Below are 27,881 nucleotides of genomic sequence, written 5' to 3'. Positions count from 1 at the left end.
ACTTAATTCGTCCATAGCTCACAAATCAACTGTCCTTTTGTAACTTCAGAAGCAGCACCATCCTTGCATAGCAGTTAAATACAGATTTCAATGCAGAGTGAGACTAGGATTGCTGACAGGACATCATTTTTTTGAATATCAGATAAAGAGCATGTCTGGAATACTTGCTCACCTATCCATAAACTGTAAGACAAAATCCTCAAATTCAGCTGTGGCTGAACAAAGTTCTCGCTCCACCTGTAACAAGTCAATGTGGAGAAAATTTTCAGATGCAGCCAAAACAAAAACAAAAACCAGACAGTAATGAAAATTTCTCTTCAAGAGAGTAACTTAAGTTCGTTTTGCATATGTTTTCTTGGGAGTATTACTTGACTCTACCTCAAACTGTGCAACAGATTTATTCCTAACATAAGGTGGAAAAACAAAATGCCACCACTCTTGCTTCTTAAAACATTAAAAAGTGACAAAAAATTGAAATACCCCTTTACATATCAACTGTTTCCTAAAACAGCCTATTTTTGACCCATTCCCTTTGGCAGATGCTCTACAGATTATCTTAATGATGACCTGGCCCTCCATTTATATCATTCTAGATACAAAATAGTAGTTTTAATTAGTGAACACCTCTCCAAAGTTGCTTTTAAACTACCAAATATTACTATGGATATACATAAGAACCAGAACTTAGGTAACCAATCCTTTTACAACCAGAAAACATCCTTACTTCTGTGAGATCATTTCTTTCTTGTAGTACAGACGAACAATCCACTAAAGGCACCAGAGTGGAAAATGTTGCTATAAACTGGAATGTGATCTGTGGGAAGATGCAACAGAGCTAATAACATTAATTACATAATTCCAGTTCCAAAATACATGTATACCATAAACTATAATAAAGTACCAAATAAATTATTCTGAGGGAAATGCCACAACAATTTTTCTGGAAGTTTTTCATTTAGAATTGAACATTTTAACCCCTCATGATTAACTGTTAATTAATGAAGTTATACTACATTTATTTTCACGTAGATATTTATTAAGTTTAAGCACAAAGTTCTCAAACCTTCTGTAACCAAATTACTTTGCCTCCCACCAAAAATGCAATATTAACTAAGAGTAATTAGAAAATTTTAATGCAGAAGCCTGAGACCAGGGAGGAGGGAAGAGGAACAATACTGGAAGTCAGAAGATGTGTGTATAAGGGCAATCTGGCATTTCACATCTAGTAATTTTTTTTTTTTTGTCTTTTTTGCCTTTTCTAGGGCTGCTCCCATGGCATATGGAGGTTCCCAGACTAGGGGTCTAATTGGAGCTGTAGCCACCAGCCTACTCCAGAGCCAAAGCAACACAGGATCCGAGCCACGTCTGTGACCTACACCACAACTCACAGCATCGCTGGATCCTTAACCCAGTGAGCAAGGCCAGGAATCGAACCCACAACCTTATGGTTCCTAGTCGGATTCGTTAACCACTGTGCCACAACGGGAACTCCCACATCTAGTATTTTTTATCATGCTTCTTGTCACCAGGGCACATGAGGCAAGTGCCAACGATCATATGCTATGCTTTTTAATGCATCTGCTTAAGGAAAATAGGAAATATATAATGAGTTTTAAAACATTTGGAGTTCTTGTTGTGGCTCAGTGTTAATGAACCAACTAGTATCCATGAGGCTGCAGGTTCAATTCCTGACCTTGCTCAGTGGGTTAAGGATCCAGCATTACTGTGAGCTGTGGTGAAAGTCACAGACACAGCTCAGATCCCGTGTTGCTGCGGCTGTGGTTGTGGGTGTGGCTGGCAGCTGTAGTTCTGATTCGATTCCTAGCCTAGGAACTTCCATATGCCACGGGTGTGGGCCTAAAAAGTAAATTAAAAAAGAAAATCAGACAATCACGAATGAATACAGGTTATAGCAAATTACATGCAAAAGAAGACTGTATATAGATCAACGAATCGCCCACAGATCTAAACTTGGGTATCTAGAGATGCAACTGTTATCATTAACAAATTTTTTTTGGTCTTTTTTGTTGTTGTTGTTGTTGTTGCTATTTCTTGGGCCGCTCCCGCGGCATATGGAGGTTCCCAGGCTAAGGGTTGAATCGGAGCTGTAGCCACTGGCCTACGCCAGAGCCACAGCAACGCGGGATCCGAGCCGCGTCTGCAACCTACACCACAGCTCACGGCAACGCCGGATCGTTAACCCACTGAGCAAGGGCAGGGACCGAACCCGCAACCTCATGGTTCCTAGTCGGATTCGTTAACCACTGCGCCACGACGGGAACTCCATCATTAACAAATTTTACACTGTATTAGTTCTAAAGAATATTTGAAGAAAAATTAAGATGACGTCCATTTACACAATTACAACTTAGATACAAAACAGAATCATAAACATGCTCACCATGCATTTACTAAAGTCATTTGGATCCACCCCAGGCAATGCTCTCATCAACAGAGGTAGCATGTGTGTTGGACCTTGAGGAAACCATTTTCCCCCTGATACCAAACTGCGGGCTACTCCAATTACACAACTTAAGGTAGCTGTGAGCTGGTGAGGTTCTGTTAAAGTCTCTAGTGCAGGATATGTTCTGGAGTTTTGAAAACAAAATTTAAAAAATTTTCCATCATATAAACATGCATAATACATTAAATATACTAATTCATAAACTGTACTTTGGATTAAAGGTTTGTAGCTGGCAGGATATTTTGAGTGGATGTTTATTTGCTCTCAAAAGTAGCAGAATCACACAAAGGTATGTGTTTCCCTAATCGCCTGCCACCTTAAGACCTTTCTCCATGTAAATTCCACAGTGAAAAACAACATTAATTGGTAGGTTTTGCATTATTTCATCATCTTAACTCATTTTCACATTCCAATAGAACTGCATCTAATTTAATGGTCAATTATTATTAGAATTGAGGAATAACAAGTTACAGGTACTCCATCCACTCTTCCTTTTCACAGGAAAAAACAATCTTACCAAAACACCGAAATATCACCTGTTGTTTATTTTCAGAAAGACTATTTTAATGTTGAAAATCAGCTATAAGAAGCATAGGAAAATATTCCTGACACTAGACTGAATCTATCAGTGATTTCACTGAGAAAAATAAATAAATAAATAAAATAAGACACAAATGAACTTATCTATGAAACAGAAAGAGACTCACAGACATAGAGAACAGACTTGTGGTTGCCAAGGGGGTTAGAGGAGTAGCAGAGGGACAGACTGGGAGTTTGGGATTATCAGAGGCAAACTGTTATATATAAAACTAAATCACTTTGCTGTACTCCAGAAACTAACACAGCATTGTAAATCAACTATACTTAAACTAAATTTTTAAAAAAGTAACCAAACCTATGCTTATTTTAAAAAATAAATAAAATAAACCCAAAACTCTTTAACAGAGGCTGTCTTCAGGAGATGCAAAACTTAAGTGTCTAAAAATTTTTTTCTGTATGTTTACTTTTTAAGACTTTTTCTTTTTTTTCTTTTTCTTTTTGCCACTTCCTGGGCTGCTGCTGTGGCATATGGAGGTTCCCAGGCTAGGGGTCTAATTGGAGCTGTAGCCACCGGCCTAAGCCAGAGCCACAGCAATGCAGGATCCCAGCCGCAGTCTGCGACCTACACCACAGCCCACGGCAATGCCGGATCCTTAACCCACTGAGCAAGGCCAGGGATCGAACCCGAAACCTCATGGTTCCTAGTTGGATTCGTTAACCACTGAGCCACGATGGGAATTCCAACTTTTGTTTTTCTAAAAGAAAAAAAAACAAAGAAAAACCTTCAAAGAAAGGCAAAGAAAGGTGGCCATGCCACTTCTAACAGGACAAAATTACAACTGAAAGAGTGCCAAAAAATGTCATGTACTATCAGTTTTGTCAACTTAATATTAATCTTGGCTAAGATCAAAATATGCTATTATTAAATTTATTCAAAAACTGAGAACTAAAGGAAAATGTGATGTATAACTATATTTGTATGTACAAGCTTTGTTCCTCCTGCTAAAAATTTATCTCACTACATAATTAATCAGCTGGAAACCACTGAAACAAGGCAAAACAAAGGGGAAGGAAAGAAACACCAAAATATTTGAGTTCAAAATTTAACTTGTAAACCACTGAAGCCCATTCCATCCTCCTCCCCCGATGCACCCTTTAGAGGTAAGTCTCCTGTCCTAAAAGCATCAAGGGACCTGCCACTGACTATCAGTGCCTGCTACCACATGAGGGTCAAGTAAGCACGGAACAGTGAGGGAGAGCTGAAGACAGAGGAGAAGCTGCCTAACTTCCTCATTCTATTTCCCAATTAAGTTATATGTTCGAAAAGTTTCAGAGCCCCAAGCCATGTACATAAAAAAAAAAAAAAGGAGAGGCTGGGAAATGAAGTGCAACTTAAATATTCATGGCGAAGAAAACAGGGCAAAATAGCACAAGTAACTCAAATTACTAATGATGGAGCCCCATTTTGGTGAAGGTCTTTTAACAGGATACCCTTCTCCAGGTAAATGTCACCGATTTAACCATTTCAACAGTGAGTCGGAAAATAGGCTGTCACCTGCATCTGACAGTAAGGATCTTGGACAAAGCTGAATTTTATGAAACTCAAACTGTTAGATCCTTCTAGGCTCCAAAAACTAACATTCTTCCTCTACCTTTGACAAAGACATTTAGAGAGGAACCGTTAAGGTGAAGTTCAGGCAGCAAAGGAATGAGTGGCACAAAGCTTAAGCAATTTGCTCCTAAACACGCAAAATAACTACTAGTGGGTCTCTCTTGGGAAACACACTAGGCCTATATTGTGACAGTGATGAGGCAAACAGAGAACTATTTTTGTAGTTTTAACATACAAAACAAAATGAATGCAGTAAAATCTACACTACAGAAATAACACATAAAAGGTTATACAATACACGAAAATAATAAACATAACCAAATTTTCTTTTCCATCACTGATTCTAAGACATAACAGAAATCCAAAGTCACTTTTACTGCCAATGTCCTCAATATTTAGTGGCATTCACATTTTATGAAAAAATAGCGAGAGTTTTACTTATGGGCAAAAACAACTAAAACGTGCACATATTTTGAAATGCTTATTTTATCCATTTCATGGCAATCTTCTTTTCTCTCCAATAAACTTTTATGAAGTTATCAATCATTAGGTTAAAATGTCTTACTTCTCCTCTAAGGACAGGAATAAGCACCAAGATAGCAGAACAGTAGCCACAGAAAAGAAAAGAAAAATAAACAGAAGAGTGGAGGAAAGAGATAACCAGCATCAACAGTAGTTATGGCTGAGGCTTCAATGAAACATTAAGCCACACTTACCTTTCAAGTACAGGGGGTATTACTAACTCAGGTCTCATGAGTGCAAGATTCTGCAGAGCCTGGGCTGCTTCTAAACTACCAGTTTTGCTAAACATAGCCAAGAGGACAGGCTGAATAATGCATTGTACAAAGTCTGTAACATCTTGATCAGAAAGCTTATGGCTATCAGGCACTGGAGTTAACCAAGAAGGCTTCTTGTATCTTTCACGATGTAATCTTCTAACAACACTGCTTGGCAACCGCTGAAGTAGTTTCATTAACTTGTTCTGGGGACACAGAAGCAGAAGGTCCTAGGTAGGTTCTGCTACAGATATTCATAGTTCCTCTTTATCCTCCCAAGGAAAGGTTTTTAAATAGCAGACTGTATAATCTTATTACAAAGACCTGAACAGCCTAATTAGATAGAATAAAATACTCTTACCAAGTAACCATTCACAATAATAAACATCTATTCCTAATTTCAGTTTTAATCTCTAGCTCTAGCACCACATGAATCCTCCATAACATGACAAGCCATTTTAACCATCCAACGTAAAAAAAAATCAAACACAATAAAACTGAAAAGATGATTCCATGGTTTTATGGCATTTTGTCACCAGTTACCACACTAGTATTATCTTTATTTCTGTATTTTCTATGAAAACAGTAACCAATGTGAACTTAAATCACTGACCTACAGCCAAAGCTTATATAAAAGACAGAAAATGTGTATAGGTTACATAATAGAGAATAGTTACATGTGACTATTATCTTTTAAAAATTCCAAACCTTAAGAGTAAAATATGAACTTACCAGCCAGCGGCCATTATTGGAAGGATGGTAAAAAGATGTGATGCTGTTAAATAAACCGGCCAAGTGTTTTTGCACTAGCTTACTTGGTCCACCCTGATCAGATCAAAGAGCAAAAATATCAGTACCCACAATATTCTGTAAAACTGAAGTTAATAGGCCCAGACCTACATATGAATCTCTAATGTGACTCATATTCATCCTGTGGGCAAAAGTCAATTCTACCTCTAAACAAAAGTCAAAAACACTTCCCAGATGAACTGCATACAAATCAAGACAGTCTACTAAAAATAAGGGCAACTTACTAAAACAAATCAGAAAAACAGAAAAAGACATCTTTCAGTTTAGAGTAACAGTATCATTTACTCTTTGTGGTCAAATAAGTAAATCTTATTAATCTAGTGAATCTTAGTAATCTTTTATCACTAAGATTATGACCTTAAAATAACCAAGGGTGGTAACATCAGGCATAAAAAGCATTCCTTAAATGAAGAATCTCTCACTGCAAGAAATAAAGAGGTGAGATTTACATAAATGCATTCAAATATTTTATTATTACTTCTAAATGTTTCAAGTGATTAAATCTGTTATATTTGACCATATTTTGACTCAAAAGAAAAAAAATTTTTTTCTTAATTTATTTCCAAAACAAACATAAAACAACCAACCAAACAACAATATAATTGGAGAAGGAAAAATGAGAAAAGATAGCATTTATCTAATCAAGCTGAACAATTCTGGGAATAAAGGATTACAACTTGGCCTTGAAACTTCTCTCAAGATGATCTTTCAAGGAACAGCACAGATTCATAATGCATGCAAATGTCAAATCACTATGTAATATACCTGAAACTAATATAGTATTATATGTTAACTATATTTCAATGAAAAAAGAATCAGGGAGTTCCCATCATGGCTCAGGGGAAACAAATCTGATTAGGATTCATGAGGACACAGGTTTGATCCCTGGCCTTTGTCAGTGGGTTAAGGATACGGCCTTGCCATGAGCTGTGGTGTAGGTTGCAGAGGTGGCTCAGATCTCACGTTGCTTTTGCTGTGGTGTAGGCCAGTGGCTTCAGCTCAGATTTGACCCCTAGCCTGGGGACCTCTATATGCTGTGGGTGTGGCCCTACAAAGACAAAAAAAAAGAATCAGGAGTTCCTGTTCTGGCTCAGCAGTAACGAGTCCAACTAGGATCCCTGAGGACACGGGTTAGATCCCTGGCCTCACTCAGTGGGTTAAGGATCTGGCCTTGCCGTGAGCTGTGGTGTAGGTTGCAGAAGTGGCCCAGATCTGGCATTGCTAAGGCTGTGGAGTGGGCTAGCAGCTGCAGCTCTGATTCAGCCCCTAGTCTGAGAACTTCCATATGCCGTGGGTGCAGCCCTAAAAAAACCAAGAAAAAAAAAAAATCAGCACAGAGTTAAAGTACGACATCGAGTTACATTAGGAACATGTCTTTCTGCTGAAATGAAATCCACATTCATGTTTCCCAATTGAGAAGAGGGAAATCACTAAGAGACCATAATTCCAAAGCAAAATACTAACAAAATTTTCAAAACTCTAACTTAATAATTAGCATCATTGATTTCTATTGTATTAAATAGTCATATTTAATACAAAATTAAGCTGCTTACAACAACTGTGTGAGAAACAGTAACCTTAACTAAAATAAGGCTGATACCAATCACTATATTTCAATCTGCCGCTCCCCAAAAAACAAGTTACAATTTACTGCTTATGTAAGAGAGTAAATATCCAAATGTTTTTGCTCTTCTTGAATATCAGAGAAAATGGGATTTTGCCTATTTAATAATATGAAATAACAAAAACAAGTTTGAAATTTTTTTCTTTTAATCTTACAATGAAATTTAAGAGCTAAACTTTTCACAACCATTCTGTCTTTTCGATATAAAAAGCCAACCAAGCAATAATGTAACCTGGGAGAAAATAGCAAATGTGTAACAATATCAAATGCAGAGTGGTTCAAAAAGGAAATAACTGTAAAAGCAACATGCATAACAATCCATGAAATTATAGTATTAAGTTGTTCCAATATTCTGATTTGAAAGATGACACTGAAATCTAAGCATATAGGTTTTTACTTTCCTTCAATTTTTACTTTCTTGTCGGTAAAATAATCCTTCATATTTCTCCCTTCACTATGATTACTTTTATCAACAGGCTTTGTGTTCAGCATGTTTTATGTGAACACTGACAACAGATGCATTAATATTAAGCATATGCAGAACCCTGAGTTCGAATCTCACCTTTATCATTATCAATTTGACTTGGGAAAGTCCTTTTACCTATGACTCTTGTCCTTGGTCTGTAAAACTATTACAGCCACTCTGAATCTCTTAAAACTCTAACCCCTGCCCCAGAGTATAACTGACCTACAGCACAGTTAGTTCCAGGTACATAACATAGTGATTCAATATTTCTACACATTACAAAATTATCACAATGATCAAAACTCTGAACTTTTTGACCCTTACTTTTAAGGTCCATTGTTTCAGATTTATAAATGGTACATTATGACTACATTTTGAGTCTGATAAACATAAGCTTACTACATCAGAAAATATCCAAGAATCAAGTGACCAACGAAGGCACTAATCTAGACTTAATGCAATTATGCAGAATTTTTATATAGCTAACACAAAATTTAGATGAATTATATAAAATAAACACAATCTATTACAAACCATCATGGCGGTGATCCATATTACAGCATGTCCTATATCATAAGCATTTGTTAAAAATCTTGGTACTAACACTTGACTACTTCCCACTGGGAGGTTCAAGCTTCTTAGAATTCTTGTAAATATCTTTTAAAAGAAAAAAAATAATTAAGAATAAATATTTACACATATCAAATAACCCTTTCATTAAATAACTTACCTGTGTTTTTAATTATTGTTATTGTATGTATTCTCATTTATCATTTTTTAGGCAAAATAACGTATTTACTAATCAGCTTTATTCCCTAGAAATGTCACATAAATATCTTTTTTTAATGACACTCTGAGGTTACAGGCATGTGGCTATGAAGCAACCATATCCATGTACCCAAAAACAGGCAAATGAGACATACTTAAACATAAAAAGGAAAAATGTGTATAAGTATAGTTAAACATGAACTATTTTGACTATTTTCTGCCTCTCTAAATGCACATAAAACTATTTTTTCTAAGCTCTCATTCCATGCCAAGGATGCACAAAACACAAATAACTTCTAGTTTTAACCTGTCATTTAAAAAATGTGTTTTAGGAGTTCCCGTTGTGGCGCAGTAGTTAACGAATCCGACTAGGAACCATGAGGTTGCGGGTTCGATCCCTGTCCTTGCTCAGTGGGTTAACGATCTGGCGTTGCCGTGAGCTGTGGTGTAGGTTGCAGACACGGCTCGGATCCCGCGTTGCTGTGGCTCTGGCGTAGGCCGGTGGCTACAGCTCCGATTCGACCCCTGGCCTGGGAACCTCCATATGCTGCGGGTGCGGCCCAAGAAATAGCAACAACAACAACGACAAAATAAATAAATAAATAAATAAAATAAAAAATGTGTTTTAATACAATTAGATTTATATTTTACATCTGTTGCTAAACATGACAGCTAGGGAAGCTAAGGGGGGGTGGGGGCGGGGATTTACTGCTCTTTCTTAGTTTCTACTGGCCAGCATTATAGGAAGATAGCAAAAGCAAACACAATTAAACAATCTGTCTTTTGCTGCTCCCAGCCCTGCCCTACTATTAGTGTGTGCATCAGAACTATGTGGATATCCTGCAACAGCCCTCTATGATTCTACTGCAGCTGAAAAAAACACCAAAGAAGCAGTCCACCCAGAGACACTTTCTAGTTTTATTTACTCTAGGAAAGTATACAGTGTTATTTATTAAAAACTGGGGAATAAAATTAACTATACCACAATAAAATTTTTAAAATTTTTTTAAAAAGTGGGAAATACTCTAGAAGAGTAATTGAATACAATATACAAAATTTGCTGGAAGGGATAACATATGACACCCTGAATAATATTCTTAGTACTTTACTCTGAAATTTATAGTTTATGTCCTGCATAGGTAAGACAAAATTTATGACAGCTTCATATGACTGAATTACTTATAGAAAATAAATGACTCATCTTTGCAAATTACACATGCTTTTACTAAGGGTGAAAAAATATTTAATGTGGTGCTAGAAATTAGCATAAAAAAAACTTCTTAAAGACATCAAGATGAAGTCAGTGCTACTGTATATGTTAAAATGTTCTTAATTACCTTTGGTACATACGGATCCCAATCTATGTACCCTATATTATCTGTAGCCAGCCGAGCAAAGAGATTTACTAGTTGCTGAAAGTAAACAAACAAGACAGTTAAGTAAAATACTTTGTTGTTTTTAAGCATCATAGTCATTCATACCCCTTATTCATTTGTTCTTTAAAGAACAATCATTACTGGCACAACTGAACTCAACATGTGATTTATTACTCAGTTTTTTAACATCTCCAACTTTAAGTTCTGATTCTCATCACCATTTAAAGTCGAAGTTGAAATGCTTATTTAAAAAACAGAAATGACAGGAGGTCCCGTCGTGGCTCAGTGGTTATCAAATCCTACTAGGAACCATGAGGTTTCGGGTTTGATCCCTGGCCTCACTCAGTGGGTTAAGGATTCAGCATTGCTGTGAGCTGTGGTGTAGGTTGTAGACTCGGCTCAGATCCCACATTGCTGTGGCTCTGGTGTAGGCCAGGGGCTACAGTTCCGATTCCACCCCTAGCGTGGGAACCTCCATATGCTGCAGGAGCGGCCCAAAAAATGGCAGAAAGACACACACACACACACAAAACCAGAAATGACAAAACATTATCCATAGTGGAAACAGAAAAAGAAGTTTTAATCAAACACATATAAAAATATCCAACAGGTATCCATCCAGCACCATGGGAGTGAGGGTACAAAAGAAAATGACAAGGGAATTCTCATCATGGCTCAGCAGAAACCAATCTGACTAGCATCCACGAGGATGCAGGTTTGATATCTGGCCTCGCTCAGTGGGTTAAGGATCTGGAGTTGCTGTGAGCTGTGGTGTAGGTCACAGATGTAGCTCAGATCTGGCATTGCTATGGCTGTGGTGTAGGCCAGCAATACAGCTCCGATTCAATCCCTAGCCTGGGAATCAACATATACTGCATGTGCGGTCCTAAAAGGACAAAAAACAAAGAAAGAAAACGAGAGTCTTACTCTTCACGCATTTCACAGTACATGCATATACTTCTAGATGCTAATAAAATCAAAATAAAGAAATGTCTATTTCTCTCTGAATACAGCAAGTAAAATTTTGAAAAACTGACTACAGCACTGCTAACAGCCAACTCTAAAGAACTGAAGTTACTTATCAAATGATATTTACTTCCAAACTAAAAAGTATATAAGAAAAAATGGGATACTCACCCCCTCCCACTGTGGGAGATTTTGCACTGAAACCCAAAGGCCAATTAATTCATCAAACCAAAGTCTGAGAAGAAAAATTATTGTTATTAATAGCAACTTATTTATAGAAAGAGGTTCAAAGCCAGTTATCCTTTGTGTTTTTTAATTAAAAAAAATTTTATTTTTCTTTTTAGGGCTGCACCCAAGGCATATGGAAGTTCCCAGGTTAGGGGTCCAATCAGAGCTACAGCTGCTGGCATTATGCCACAGCCACAGCAATGCAGGATCCAAGCCACGTCTGCAACCGACACCACAGCTCATGGCAATGCCAATCCTTAACCCAACAGAGCGAGACCAGGGATTGAACCCACAACCTAATGGTTACTAGTCGGATTCGTTTCCACTGTGCCACCATGGGAACTCCTTTGTGTTTTTTCAATCTTATTATTCTTACTGGTAACTATAAAACCTAGAAAAAATAATTATGAAAGTTACAAACTTACTGGAATAAAAGACTGTTTGTCTGAATATTCCTCTTCCAATTTATTTATGCTAAAAAGAACAATCTCAAAAAAAAAAAAAAAAAAAGGAGTTCCCGTCGTGGCGCAGTGGTTAACGAATCCGACTAGGAACCATGAGGTTGCAGGTTCGGTCCCTGGCCTTGCTCAGTGGGTTAACGATCCGCCGTTGCCGTGAGCTGTGGTGCAGGTCGCAGACGCGGCTCGGATCCCGCGTTGCTGTGGCTCTGGCGTAGGCTGGTGGCTACAGCTCTGATTCAACCCCTAGCCTGGGAACCTCCACATGCCTCGGGAGCGGCCCAAGAAATAGCAACAACAACAACAACAACAATAACAACAACAAAAGACAAAAAAAATAAATAAATAAATAAATAAATAAAAATAAAAAGAACAATCTCATCAAATTTCTAGTTCATCGTTAATTATCCACCCCATCTAACTATTTACAAGTTTCTCCTTCCTCTTCCTGCCTTTTTTCTTCATTGCTTTCCTGTCACTACCTGTTCCTGTGTTCTCCCTTATTCTTTTAATAGGCCAATTAGTAATTATGCCATTAACTTGCATTACAGTAAATAGTCCATAAAAGAAATGGGCCACAAAATGTTAGAAGAATTAATTTAACTATAGTGGAGAAACTATCTCTAATTAAAATATATGGCTAGATATAAAATTTCTGGGTTTTGGTGTTCCTGTTGTGGCTCAGCAGATTACAAACCCGACTTGTATCCATGAGGATGTGGGTTCAATCCCTGGCCTCGCCCAGTGGGTTAAGGATCTGGCATTGCCATAAGCTGAGGCAAAGGCTGGCAGCTGCAGCTTCAATTTGATCCTTAGCCTAGGAAACTCCGTATGTCACAGGTGCAGCCCTAAAAAGCAAAAAAAAAAAAAAAAAAAAAAAAAAAATTCTGATCTGACATTTACTACAGAAAACATGCCAGGAGGCTGCAAGGGGCCTAAGCATGAACCCACAATATAGTGAGAGTTGCTATTATCCTTCCAGTCTCTTTTCATACCTTTTACTTTTTTCATAAAAGTACAAATTTAAATATTCTTCATTCTAGAGTTTATTATATACCTGCAGATACCCAAGAAAAAAATACTTCTTAAAAACAGTGCAAAGACTAGAACAAGTAAAAAATAAATAATTAAGAAGACCCAAGCAAAAGTATACATGAAGAGGGTTAAAGCTAAGGTTTAGAGGAGTTCCCTTGTGGCACACAGAGTTAAGGATCCAGCATCTCATTGCAGCAGCTCAGGTCATTGCTGTGGTGCACTTGTGATCCCTGGTCCAGGAACTTCCACATACTATAGGTGTGGCGGGAAAACAAAAAAGACAAAAAAAGGGACTTCCCATTGTGGCTCAGATTAAGAACCTGACATAATATCTACAAGGATGTGGGTTTGATCCCTGGCCTTGTTCAGTAGGTAAGAATCTTCATTCATTGACCACCTCCCCAGATACCACGCCTGAGAGGTTCGGGTGGGGATGGGTGCTGAGACTTAGGCTCCGGAGATCAGTCCCAGGGAGGAGACTAGGGTTGGCTGTGTCAGAACAGCCTAAGGGCTATGGAGCTGTGTGCCTCTGGCAGGGAAGCGGTGTGCTACAGGCTAGGGAGTGGAACACCATGCAGAGGGAACCCGGGAGAAGGTCTGGGCCCACAGGAGAAGCAAGATGCCATTGTTGGGAAGGGTGAGAGGAAGAGGGGCAGACGGCCAAAGGAATCTCCCTGAGCACATGTGCTGGGGCTCTCAGAGGGCAGGACACCCCTGGCACAGGCTATGGGTGACTGGGAACTTCTTGTGTGGGCTAAGGGCAGAGCCAGGGCTAAGTGCGACATGGTGCCTCTTATGAGATCTACAGGCAGCAGGGACGGACTGTGGTGGGCGGTCGTCTCTGAGGCCAGAGGTAGGCATGGCCTGCCACCACAGGGGGCCTGAGAGTGGCCTCCACCTGTGGCCCCAGGCATCTCAGAGGTCGGCCAAAAAAAAAAAAAAATAGAGAGCACTGCAACCAAACCCTACCTGTTCTTGCTCTCACCCTCCTGGGAACACACCCACCCTGCAGCTGCCAGTGCCAAATACTCTGGGCAGTGTCCAGACACTTGATCACTGTCCTTTCCCAAGACCCTACAACTAGGAGCAGCTGGTTGCTTCTTGCATGGTCTGCAGGTGGTGGGGGCAAACCACCACAGTTATCTCTAACTCCAGAGGTGGGCATGGCCCACCACCACTAGGGGTCAGTGAACAGGCACCACTTGCAGCCCCAATCACCTCAAGGGTACCACAGAGGAGGGCATTGTGATCGAACACCACCTGTTGCTGCTCTCGCACCCCTGAAAGCACACCAGCACTACCAAACACTCTGGGCAGTGCCCACATGCTTGATCTCTGTCACTTCCCAGGATTCTGCGACTAGGAGCAGCCTGTGCAGCACCTCCTATGTGGGCTAAGTTAGATGGGGTGCTTTTTGTGTGGTCTGCAGGTGGCGGGGGGCAAACCATCCCAGTTATCTCAGGCTCCAGAGGTGGGAGTGGCCCACTACCACTAGGAGTCCGTGAATAGGCACCACTTGTGGTTCCAAGCACCTCAGAAGAGGGCATTGCAATCAAACACTACCTGTTGCTGCTCTCACTTTCCTGGGAACTCACACACCCTGCTGCTGCCATAGCCAAATGCTCTGGGCCCCTTGTAAATCTGCCTAAGCTCATTACCACTTCTCAGGGCCCTGCAACTACAGTAGCCTGCCCCACCTTCCTGCAGGTCCTTACTGCTGTTAAGAGCCCAGCAACCAGGCATTGACTACTAGTCCTACCAATTGCCTCCTTCTCCCTGGAAACACACTCAGCACTCTGGGGATAACAGCCTGCTCACTCTGAAGAAAGAGACAGCAAATATAAAAACTCCCACTCCAAAAATAAATAGTAACCCCCCCACAAAATACAAAGGGGCACTCTTGCGTAGAAGTAGCCCTCCAAGACTATAGTTTGGCTTCCCCAAACTCACAGAAAAGAAAAGCATAAGCAAGATGAAGAAGCTCAGGAACCATTCCCAACTAAAAGAATAGAATTCACATGAAGCAGCAAACAATGAAACAGACCTCTGAAGTCTGACAGACACGGAGCTAAAAAGGGAGGTACTGAAAATACTGAAGGAGTTAAGGCTGAATATCAAGGAATTAAGATCGGATATGAACAGTAATGCAGATTCCTTTAGAAAGGAACTAGAAAAGATAAGAAGGAACAAGTGAAAATTAGAAAATTCATTCGCAGAGACACAAACTGAGCTAAAGGCACTAAAGAACAGAATGAATAATGCAGAGGAATGAATTGGTGACTTGGAAGATAAGAATAATGGAATTCACCCAATCAGGAAAGTAGACAGAAAACCAAATGAAAAAACATGAAAGCAATATAAGAGATGTATGGGATAATGTAAAGTGGACCAATCTATACTACACATAATAGGAATTCCAAAAGAAGAAAAGGGGATTGAAAACATATTTGAAGAAATTATGGTTGGAAAACTATCCAAATCTAAAGGAAACTGGTATCAAGATACAGGAAGCACAGAGGACCCCAAATAAGTTGAACCCAAATAGGCCCACACCAAGACATATTTTAATAAAAATGGCAAAAGTTAAAGATAAAGACAGGATTCTAAAGGCAGCAAGAGAAAAACAGAGCATTAACTGTAATGGAACCCCTGTAAGGCTATCAGCTGTTTTCTCTACAGAAACACTACAGGCCAGAAGGGAGTGGAAAGATAAAGTTCTGAAGGGAAAAAATTTGCAACCCAGAATATGCTATCCAGCAAGAATATCATTTAAAATAGAAGGGGAAATAAAGGATTTCTCCAACAAACAAAAGCTAAAAGAGTACAGCAACACTAAACCAATTCTAAAAGAAATACTGAAAGGGCTTCTCTTAAAAAAAAAAAGTAAGAATTAAGATGGAGGAAACCACAATTGGAAAGCAATCACTTAAACAAGCCAGCATACAGATCTAAACACAAAGACATTAAAAAAAAAAAGACTTAAAAATCATAGAATGTGGGGAAGGAAAGTAAGAAAATATAGATTCTGGAACTCCCGTTGTGGCGCAGCAGAAACGAACCCGACTAGGAACCATGAGGTTGTGAGTCTGATCCCTGACCTCGCTCAGTGGGTTAAGGATCCAGTGTTGCCATGAGCTGTGGTGTAGGTCACAGATGCGGCTCGGATCTGGCATTGCTGTGGCTCTGGCATAGGCTGGTGACAACAACTCCGATTAGATCCCTAGCCTGGGAACCTCCATATGCCACGGATGCCACCCTAAAAAGACAAAAAAAAAAAAAAAGAGAGAGAGAGAGAAAGAAAGAAAATATAGATCTTTTTTTGGGTATTTTAATAATGTGTTTAAGCCTATATGACTATCAGGCTAAAGCAAGCAGATACAGGGAGGGGTTAACATACCTAAAAAACAGGGCAACCACAAATCAAAACCAAACATTACATTTGCAAAAACTAAAAAGAAAACTACTCGAGTATAAAATAAATGGAATCACCCAACAAAAAAAGAAAAGAGAAACATAGAATCAACTGGAAAACAAGGTTTAAAATGGCAATAAATACATACCTATCAATAATCACCTTAAATGTCAATGGACCAAATGCTCCAATCAAAAGATACAGAGTGACAGATGGGATAAAAAAGCAAACATCTACAATCTGCTGTCTACAAGAGACTCACCTCAGGGCAAAGGACACATATAGATTGAAAGTGAGGGGATGGGAAAAGCTATCTCATGCCAATGGACAAGAAAGGAAAGCAGGAGTTGCAATATTCATATCAGACAAAATAGACTTTAAAATGAAGGCTATAAAGAAGAACACTATTTAATGGTAAAAGGATCCATTCAAGAAAAGGATATTACAACTGTCAATATATATGCCTGTAATACAGGAGCACCCAGATACCTACAACAAATACTAACAGACATAAAAGGAGAACTTAATGGGAATACAATCATAGTAGGCAACTTTAACACCCCACTCACAACAATGGACAGATCCTCTAGACACAAAATCAATAAGGTGACAGAGATCCTAAATGACACAACAGAGAAGTTATACTTAATCAACATTTTCAGGATATTACATCCAAAAAAATCAGAATATACATTCTCCTCAGGTCCACATGGAACATTCTCAAGGATCAATCACATACTGGGGCACAAAGCTAACCTCAACAAACCCCCTTTAAGAGTCTAGAAATTATTTCAAGTATCTTCTCAGACCACAATGGCATGAAACTAGAAATCAACCACAGGAAAAGAAATGAGAAAGAACTTACTACGTGAGACTAAACAACATGCTACTAAAAAACCAATGAGTCAATAAGGAATCAAGAAGGAAATTAAAGAATACCTCGAGACAAATGATAATAAAGGTACAACCACTCAGAATCTATGGGATGCTACAAAAGCCATGCTCAGAGGGAAGTTCATAGCAATACACGCCTTCCTCAAAAAAGAAAACTCTCAAATTGACAACTTAACACACCACCTAACTGAATCAGAAAAAGAAGAACAAACAAAACCTAAAGTCAGCAGAAGGAAGGAAATCATAAAGATCAGAGAGGAAATCAATAAAACACAGATACAAAAAACAATAGAAAAAAATCAATCGATTGATTTTGTTTACCTTTTGAAAAGGTAAACAAAATCGACAAACCTCTGGCCAGACTCACCGAGAAGAGAAAAAAACCAAATAAACAAAATCAGAAATGAAAAAGGAGAAGTCACAACAGATACTTCAGAAATACAAAAATCCATAAGAGAATACTATGAACAATAGTATACTAACAAATGTTACAGCCTTGAAGAAACGGACAACTTTCTATAGACTTACAGCCTACCAAAAATGAATCAAGAAGAAATAAATCAACTGAACAAACCAATCATTAGAAATGAAATTGAGTATGTCATAAAAACACTCCCTACAAATAAAAGTCCAGAAACAGATGGCTTCACAGGCAAATTCTACCAAACATACAAAGAGGAACTTATACCCATCCTCCTTAAACTTTTTCAAAAGTTTGAAGAGGGAGCACTCCCAAAGACATTCTAGGACACCATCATCATCCTAAATACCAAAACCAGATGAAGAACCATGATATAAGAAAACTATAGGCCAATATCTTTGATGAATATAGATGCAAAAATTCTCAACAAAATTTTAGCCAACCAAATACAACAACATATAAAAATGATCATACACCACGACCAAGTGAGATTCATCCTGTGTACACAACGATGGTTCAACATATGCAAATCAATCTACATCATACACCACATTAACAAAAGAAAAGTCAAAAACCACATGATCATCTCAATAGATGCAGAAAAAGCATTTGACAAAGTCCAACATCCATTCATGATAAAAACTCTTAACAAAGTGAGTATAGAGGGAACATACCTTAACATAATTAAAGCCATTTATGACAAACCCATAGCAAATATAATACTCAATGGAGAAATGCTGAAAGCCTTCCTGCTAAAATCTGGAACAAGACAGGGATGCCCACTCTCACCTCTGTTATTCAACATAGTATTGGAATTCCTAGCCACAGTAATCAGACAAAGAAAAGAAATAAAAGGTATCCAAATTGGAAGAGAAGAGGTAAAATTGTCACTGTATGCCAGTGACATGATACTACATATGGAAAAGCCTAAGGATTCAAACCAGAAACTACCTGAACTGATCAACAAATTCAGCAAAGTGGCAAGATACAAGATTAACATTCAGAAGTCTGCTGCATTTCTGTATACTAACAATGAAATATTAGAAAAGGAATACAAAAATATAGTACCTTTTAAAATTGCACTCCAAAAAATCAAATACATGGGAATAAACCTGACCAAGGAGGTAAAAGGTTTATATGCTGACAACTATAAAACATTAATCAACAAAATTAAAGCAGTTTCAAAGAAATGGAAAGATATTGTAAAAGAAAAATGGCCATACTACCCAAAGCAATCTACAGACTCAATGCAATTCCTATCAAATTACCCCTGACATTTTTCACAAAACTAGAACAAAAAATCCAAAAATTTATATGGAACCACAAAAAACCCAGAATTGCCAAAGCAATCCTGAGGAACAAAAACCAAGCAGGAGGTATAACTCTCTCAAACTTCAGGCAATATTACAAAGCCACAGTCATCAAGACAGTTTGGTACTGATACCAAAACAGATAGAGAGACCAATGGAAGAGAACAGAGAACCCAGAAATAAACCCTGACACCTATGGTCAATTAATCTTTGACAAAGGAGGCAAGAACATAAAATGGGAAAAAGACAGTCTTTTCAGCAAGTGGAACTGAAAAAACTGGACAGCTGAATGTAAATCAATGAAAACTAGAACACACCCTCACACCATGCACAAAAATAAACTCAAAATGGCTGAAAGACTTAAATGTAAGACAAGACACCATCAAACTCCTGGAAGAGAACATAGGCAAAACATTCTCTGACATCAACCTTACAAATGTTTCTCAGGTGGGTCTTCCAAAGCAACAGAAATAAAAGCAAAAATAAACCAATGGGACCTAATCAAACTGACAAGCTTTTCCACAGCAAAGGAAACCATAAAAAAACCAAATGACAACTTATAGAACGGGAGAAAATAGTTTCAAATGATGCAACTGACAAGGGCTTAATCTCTAAAATACACAAACAACTTATACAACTCAACAGCAAAAAAGCCAACAACCCAATGGAAAAATGGGTAAAACACCTGAATAGACATTTCTCCAAGGAAGACATACAGATGGCCAACAAGCACATGAAAAAATGCTCAACGTCACTGAGTAGTAGAGAAATCCAAGTCAAAACTATTGTGAGGTACCACCTCACACCAGTCAGAATGGCCATCATTAATAAGTCCACAAATAACCAATGCTGGAGAGAAAAGGGCACCCTCCTGCACTGTTGGTGGCAATGTAAACTGGCACAACCAATATGGAAAACAGTATGGAGGTACCTCAGAAAACTATACATAGAACAACCATACGACCCAGCAATCCCAATCTTGGGCATATATCCAGACAAAACATTCCTTGAAAAAGACACATGCACTCGCATGTTCACTGCAGCACTATTCACAATAGCCAAGATACGGAAACAACCCAAATGTCCATCGAGAGATGAATGGATTAAGAAGATGTGGTATATATATTCACAATGGAATACTTCTCAGCCATATGAAAGAACAAAATAATGCCATTTGCACCAACATGGATGGAACTAGAGACTACCATACCAAGTGAAGTAAGTAAGAAAGAGAAAGCCGGAGTTCCTGTCGTGGCGCAGTGGTTAACGAATCCGACTAGGAACCATGAGGTTGCAGGTTCGGTCCCTGGCCTTGCTCAGTGGGTTAACGATCCGGCGTTGCCGTGAGCTGTGGTGTAGGTTGCAGACGCGGCTCGGATCCCGCGTTGCTGTGGCTCTGGCGTAGGCCAGTGGCTACAGCTCCGATTCAACCCCTAGCCTGGGAATCTCCATATGCCGCGGGAGCGGCCCAAGAAATACCAACAGCAACAACAACAACAAAAAAAAAAAAAAAAAAAAGAAAGAAAAAAAGAAAGAGAAAGCCAAATACCATATGATATCACTTATAACTGGAATCTCATATACGGCACAAATGAACCTTTCCACAGAAAAGAAACTCATGGACATAGAGGAGAAACTTGTGGTTGCCAAGGGGGAGGGGGAGAGAGTGGAATGGATTGGGAATGTGGGGTTAATAGATACGAACTATTGCCTTTGCAATGAATAAGCAATGATATCCTGCTGTATAACACTGGGAACCATGTCTGATCACTTATGATGGAGCATGATAATCTGAGAAAAAAGAATGTATACATGTATGTGAAACTGGGTCACCTTGCTGTACAACAGAAAATCGAAAGAATATAGTAAACCAGCTACAATGGAAAAAAAAAGAAGTATCATTATAAATGGGAAAAAAAAAAAAGGAAAAGAAAAAGAATACAGCATTGCCACAAGATGCAGCTCAGATCCGGTGTTGCTGTGGCTATGGCTCTAATTCAACCCCTGGCCTGGGAACTTACATATACCACAGATGTGACCCTAAAAAGAAAGGGAGAAAAAAAGAAAAAGCAGGGTTAAGAAAAACACTTTTCCTTTCCCTAAACTCCACGCAATTTTTATATCACTGCCTATTTATTGATATTTTCCGCTTCTTTTTGCACTTATTATTCTTTTTCAATTTCTTAAACTCTGAATCTTACTTAGCTTGTCATATAAGTGTTACTCTTTATTCGTAATCTTATGTTTAACTGTTTTAGCCTTCACATAGTGCAAGTATAATAAACACGGTGGTTGAGTTAGTAAATTTTTCCTTATTATTGCTTTACTAATTGCCTATATAAATATATTTATTCCTTATTATTGCTTTACTAATTGCCTATATAAATATATTTATTCCCTACTGTATTCTAGAATTTGTCGAGATATGTATATACTTACCTAAAACCTTTATGATGAAGTTCTGGAGGAAGGGAGGTAGGAAGAAATATTTCAAAATAAGTGATGGCCTTTTGCATTGTTACATCAAAAGGGCACATTAAAGGCCGCCATTCTTCTAGCATCTCAGCTGTGGCATCTGCTGGAAAATACCTAATAAAAAAGAAGGTTTTCATGTATCTGATTATTGGTTAAAAGCTACATCATTATACAGGAGAAAAAAAAGACAAAAAAAGAGGGTGAAGGGGAATGTATCCACAATATACACCCACACACTACCAATGTCAAGTTAACCTACAAGAAACCCATTTTTACAACTTTAAAATAAACAGTGTGTCATACCTAAGGTAAATCTTCCTCTTGACTCTGGACTTGGAAAATTGCTATAAAGCTGATAAACCTCAGAAAAAATGCAAGGTCATTAAAATCACCTAAAAAATTAAACATGGTTGTTTAATGTGCTGTGTGTGATAGCAACAGGGGAAAAAAAAAAATCTTGTCAAAGAGAATCTAGTTTATGTAAGAAACGGATAATTAAAAAAAATAAATTTAGGAGTTTCCATCGTGGCGCAGTGGTTAACGAATCCGACTAGGAACCATGAGGTTGCGGGTTCGATCCCTGTCCTTGCTCAGTGGGTTAACGATCTGGTGTTGCCGTGAGCTGTGGTGTGGGTTGCAGACGCGGCTCGGATCCCGCGTTGCTGTGGCTCTGGCGTAGGCCAGTGGCTACAGCTCCGATTCGACCCCTAGCCTGGGAACCTCCATATGCCGTGGGAGCGGCCCAAAGAAATAACAAAAAGACAAAAAAAAAATAAAATAAAATAAAATAAAATAAATTTAAAAAACTAAATAAAAAGAAATGAATAATCAGTGAAGTGAGAAAGACAACATCAGCCCAGAAATGTCTAGGCATCTTAGGAGCAAATCATTTACCCTCACCAAACCACAGTCCTTATGTGCACAAGAGAGGACTGGGCTGGGTGATCTGGTCCTATAGGCTTTAATATTCTAAAATTCCATGACAAGGGCAAGAGCATTCCTGGAATGGAGAAGATTTACCAAAGTAAAATGTGCAATGTGCAGACACACACAAAATGAAGGTAAATGGGTAAGGAGGACCCATTATCCTTTCGGGTATGGAATAGATACCCAAATGGGTAGGCAATTGGGATTTAAAATAATGAAAAGCATGTGAAAATTTCTGATTTGGGTATATACCTAAAAGTTAGGAAACCCTTTCAGATACACTTGGAGGTCTGACATATACATCATATTATTAATCTTACTATATACATCTGTGTTACCAGAATCACACTTCATTCCATTACATGAAAAATAAAATTACATTCCTAGTAGTACTTCTGTTGAGTTCCTCAAGCATTTATGAACCAAGTCATTGTACAACAGGTTAAAATTTAAAAAAAAAAAAAGCAGAATATATCTACCTTCAATGATCTCATACATCAATTCCCTCCCCTTCGTAATTTTTCAGTCAACTGTTAGCCTAGTAATCCAAAATAAATGCTTGGGCATTCTGTGAATTATGTAAAAACCTAAAACCCAGTAAGTACCTCACTGATGATCAAGTTTCACAAAAAAAACACTGCTCATTGGTGTCTTACTGAATGATTCAGGTTAGATCTTAAGCCTCTTAAAAAGGAAACATTTTATATCCTGAAAATACATTTGCCCATTACTAGCAATAAATATTGGATCTACAAAGTAACATTAAATCATATTACAAGCATATGATAAAGAAACAAATTTCATTTCAAAAGAATTCATTGCCTCCATAGCAGGATAAGTATGTCTTGGAACAGCCTGATAAATAAGAATGAAAAAATACTTCAAGTCCACAGAAATGGATTAAACTAAACTAAATTCTATCCATATTCATCTTTAAACATCAGAATGTGGGATATTTAGGGTTAAATATTCTATTGAAAAAGAACATACTATGAAAAAATGTATGGGCTTATTTTATTCATTTTGTTACAATACCTACAATGCTCATTTTGGAAAAGAGCATTGTAGCAAAAATATTCTAGGAAAACCTTTCAAAATGAATCTGATTATACATACACTGTGGCATTCTTACTTTATAATAGGTGACTGTCACCAACACCACTTAAAAATTCCTAAATGTGTGAATGAAATTTGAAAAGTTCAAGAGCTGGAAATGATACCTTGTGCCCAGGGACTATTATTATCACATCATATAGTTTATACCTTTACATTCCTCTTCAAAGCATACTAAAGATGGAGAAAAGCTCACAGAAACAATAAGAGGCTTTATAAATCGAGAAATTACTTACGGTCGGCAGCTTTTCACGAGTGTTTTGAGAACATTTTCTACAGAACTGGGGGGAAAAGGTCATTTGATAAATTAGGTTGGTGTACTTTAAGAATACATCTAATTCATTTAATAAATCTCTAAGATACGCTCATACATTTAGATATTATCTGTGCAAACTCTAACTAATTCTTCTCTTTCATACAGATAAAACTAAGGATTAACTACCTAAATTCCATAATCTACTCTTTCCTCTGCCTTCCTTTTGTGCATTCTTTGCAATGAACTGAAGAAAACTGGAAAAGAAGCAAATGATCTTCTATCTTTACAAAGTGGGCAGCAACGATCACACTTATCAACACATTAAGAAGTATGTTCAGCGGCTTAAAACTTCAAATACTAATTTAAGCTTTCTATTAAAGTGCTTTTACAGCAAAACAAAAACAGCAAACAAAGTGTGATGTGCTTCTATCAGCAACTGCCAGAAACTACTGATGAGTTTTATAACCCTCCAAGGCACTTTACTGCCAGCCGCAATGATCAAAGTCAGCAAGAGCCGCCTTTTTGACCAGCTAATTAAAATGTAGTTGAGAAACACTCAAAGCTATAACTTATTTTCCAACCTGTAGGTGATTCAAGTGAATTTAAGAACCAACGTATTTGTATATGAACTTATAATAAACATTTCCTCTTTAATAAAAAGGCTAGTGTATATAGGTTTAAACACACATCACCAGAATGGAATATTTAAAATATTAACTAAACAACAGTCAAAGGTCAAATGCAAATCAACAAAATAAAGGGGCATTAGGTAATTTGGAACTGGAATTTTAATAAGTGTGTAACAACTTATAGTATGATATATACAAGTAAAAATAAAACAAGTCCCCAAATCTTAAGAGAAAAAATTACAGGGCAAAGGGATAACTTTCAGGCAGTGCTTCCACCTGACACTTCAAAATTCTTAAGTTTAGAAGTCTACCCAATTTCTCTGCAAGCTAAAGAACAAGTCTGCAAAGAAATTCCAAGGAATAACACAAACCAAACTCAGCATAAGAAATCAATGTATTATAAAATCAGGAGAGAATCATGACTTGAAGAGATAGGAATCCTCCTTAATTTCAAAAGTACTCAGAAAAAAATTAACTGAAGAAGAAAGAAGATGACCATATGGCCAGAGAGCCATCATGGAGCAATTTCTCTGATTATCAAAGATAGATTTAACCTTCTCTCACAAGAAAGCCAAGCAATTCAGAAACAGAGTTTAATTTAGGGAACATCTAAGTTTGCCTAGCAAAAAATGGTGGGGAGGGGCAGGGAGTAAACTTCTCTCCATTATTTTTTTAGATTTTTTTTTTTTTTTTTTTTAGGCCTGCACCTGCGGCATATGGAGGTTCCCAGGCCAGGGGTCAAATAGGAGCTGTAGCTGCCAGCTGACGTCATAGCCACCGCAATGCCAGATCCAAGCTGCATCTGCGACCCACACCACAGCTCACAGCAATGTTGGATCCTTAACCCACTGAGCAAAGCCAGGGATTAAACTCACATCCGCTAGGATACTAGTCGGGTTAGTTAACCACTGAGCCATGACAGGAACTCCTCTCCAACTACATTTAAAAATCCCTGAAGACCATACCACAACTATGAATATATTTGTATATTAATTTATTTACAACCTCTATAAACATTTTATAGAGCACTGATCTTTGTATCTTCTTTCAGTTTGGACCAAAGAACCCCACTTAAAAACAAATTTTACAATTCACAGGTACTAAGATTTGAAGATCCATCTAGTTCTAAACGAAATAAGAGATAAACTTAAATGCATGTTTTTTTTAAAAAATTCTAAAATCATAAACTTATGGTCCAAGGAAATAAGCAGAAGATCTATAATTCTACCAGTCCCCCAATGTTTATGTCCATGTTAACTTTACATTTATTTTTAACTCTGTGGCAACTCGTCTAACACAGAAAACCTGCTATTTTCACTGTTAAGTTTTCTGTTCTACCAACAAACTTTCATGTAATATCAAAAGCAATTCTAGAAAGAAAGTCATAAAAGGCTATAAAGCTACATGTTTTCTACAGTTCCCTTCACTCATCAGAAGAACGGGAGGTTAATTGTAAGACTTGGTACTATCACTTCACTCATTAGAGGAATGGAGTGTGTGGGAATGTGATTCAGTTTTTCTAAATAAAGTCAATTGCAACCCCTCCTTATATATAAGGCTTGTGCCATTGGATTTATGCTCTTTATCCAGAAAAGGGTATAATCTCTCTAACCTGTGATATCTGTATAGTGACCTTTTGTGATTCTTGTAATCTCTCAAGATGAAGGGAACAATGTTTCTGTTTAAAAATAAAATAAAAGGTTAAGGCTAGATGCTACTAGGCTATATTTCACTAATTTTTAGAGGGGTGAATAATCACTATAATCTTTTCCAATTGTTGGAAATTTCTAATGCAAAAGTGATTAATAATTCAAAACACTTTTTTTTTAATCAAAAGGGGTCTACAGAGGGACTAATAAGCTTAGGGTAGGTTTTTCTCATACCCTATTTCCTCTTAGTAAAGGCATGTTAAGTTGAAAAAAGCCATAGTATATCATGTAATGAATGGTTCACAGCTTGGGCTTAGAGTCAGACCAATCTGAATTTGAATACCTGTCCTATTACTTACTATCAGTACAATATTATAGCCTCTTTTATCTGTATAAGGGCAATAATACCAATCTCTCATAAGGCTGTTATAGAAATTAAATGAAATAATGTAAAGAAAGCAGAATAAATCAGAAACCAGAATCAAGCACAATAAATGTTAACTATAATAATTATTTCATATATAGCCAAAATAAACTATATTTTCAATCTCCTTAAGAAATAAAATTTTGTAGTCATTTTGCTTTTACATTTATTCTACTGCTTCTGAGTAGCTATTAATTTATATTTAGGAAATCATGTCAAAATAGCAAAGTCCTCCCCCAAGTGCCATCCTATTCATCAGGGCAGAAAGAAACTTCCTGTTCCAGTTCTTGAGCTCTTGTCCCCGCTTCAACAAATGCCTGAATTTCACTCTCTGGGATGCAATTTCCTTCTGATGACGTTCTTTATGATTTCTCAGCATGACATTAACAAAGTGAATGCCAAATATGTAGCAGAGAAGCCTGAGGAAAGCCAAAAGCCTCACTTAGCCTCTAGTTACTCCAGCTACTGAGATGGTAGACTTAGATAAACCTGGAGGTGTCTGCTTCCTACTTCCTGAGCCTTACCTAACTGTCAGGACAATATTCACTTCTAAACCAGAGAAATGTACAGCAACTGATATATTCAAGATGAGAGCTGTGTGGACTGCCTAATCAATCATATTTGCTTTTTCATAAACGAACTGGGAAACTTACGCTGGTATATTCTACATACCTCTGCCTCAACCTCCTCATAACTCAATATATCCATTTTTACTTCCTTTTTCTAAATTTAAACAAATCTGCCATCATTCAAACACTACCCATCTCTTACCTAATATTTCACAACCTAATACTGCTTAGTTAAATCATCAAGTAGTCATTTTTCACAGTTACTTTACACAAAATTAGGGTCAAGATAATTTTACCCTAAGACAGGTCTGAATAAAGTATGACATCTTCATCACTGATATAGCATTAACATTGGCTTTTCATTATAATTACTTTAAGAAAAAAGTACAACCCTATGGCAAATGTTAAGAAATTGTAATGATTCTGGCCACTCATGGAAAAGGAGCATGCATAATTGTGCAAGGGATGACAAGCCTGATCAATGTGAACTATTTTTTCAAATCGTTTTTAAAAGAGCAGTTTCTAAAGAAAGATTATAATAGCAAAACTTTTGGAGTAAGCATTCTTAAAGCCATTAATAAAAATTAATAAAATCAACCACTTATCCTCTAATTTCCAAATAAAAGCAGAATTTTTAAAAAAGTAAACAGGATGCTCCTCAAATACCATGTTAAAACCA

At 37.6% G+C, this 27,881-nt stretch overlaps 1 protein-coding gene across 2 annotated transcripts in view; it reads right to left on the bottom strand.

The window, feature by feature from the left end:
* The window catches only part of PSME4 (proteasome activator subunit 4), a 106,293-nt gene that overhangs the window by 53,061 nt on the left and 25,351 nt on the right, over positions 1-27,881 (bottom strand). For both annotated transcript variants that reach the window (XM_047782086.1, XM_047782087.1), the window contains exons 4-13: positions 23,912-23,956; positions 21,600-21,749; positions 11,574-11,637; positions 10,398-10,472; positions 8,827-8,949; positions 6,125-6,217; positions 5,333-5,598; positions 2,402-2,588; positions 725-814; positions 173-237 (exon numbers count right to left, since the gene is read on the bottom strand). In XM_047782086.1, coding sequence (XP_047638042.1) covers positions 173-237; positions 725-814; positions 2,402-2,588; positions 5,333-5,598; positions 6,125-6,217; positions 8,827-8,949; positions 10,398-10,472; positions 11,574-11,637; positions 21,600-21,749; positions 23,912-23,956 — 1,158 coding nt within the window. The remainder of the gene's footprint in view (positions 1-172; positions 238-724; positions 815-2,401; positions 2,589-5,332; positions 5,599-6,124; positions 6,218-8,826; positions 8,950-10,397; positions 10,473-11,573; positions 11,638-21,599; positions 21,750-23,911; positions 23,957-27,881) is intronic.

Source organism: Phacochoerus africanus, chromosome 5 (genome assembly GCF_016906955.1).
Source record: "Phacochoerus africanus isolate WHEZ1 chromosome 5, ROS_Pafr_v1, whole genome shotgun sequence".
Classification (NCBI taxonomy): Eukaryota; Metazoa; Chordata; class Mammalia; order Artiodactyla; family Suidae; genus Phacochoerus; species Phacochoerus africanus.
The sequence above is the reverse complement of the archived record's forward strand: the minus strand, read 5'-3'. Positions and strand labels throughout refer to the sequence as shown.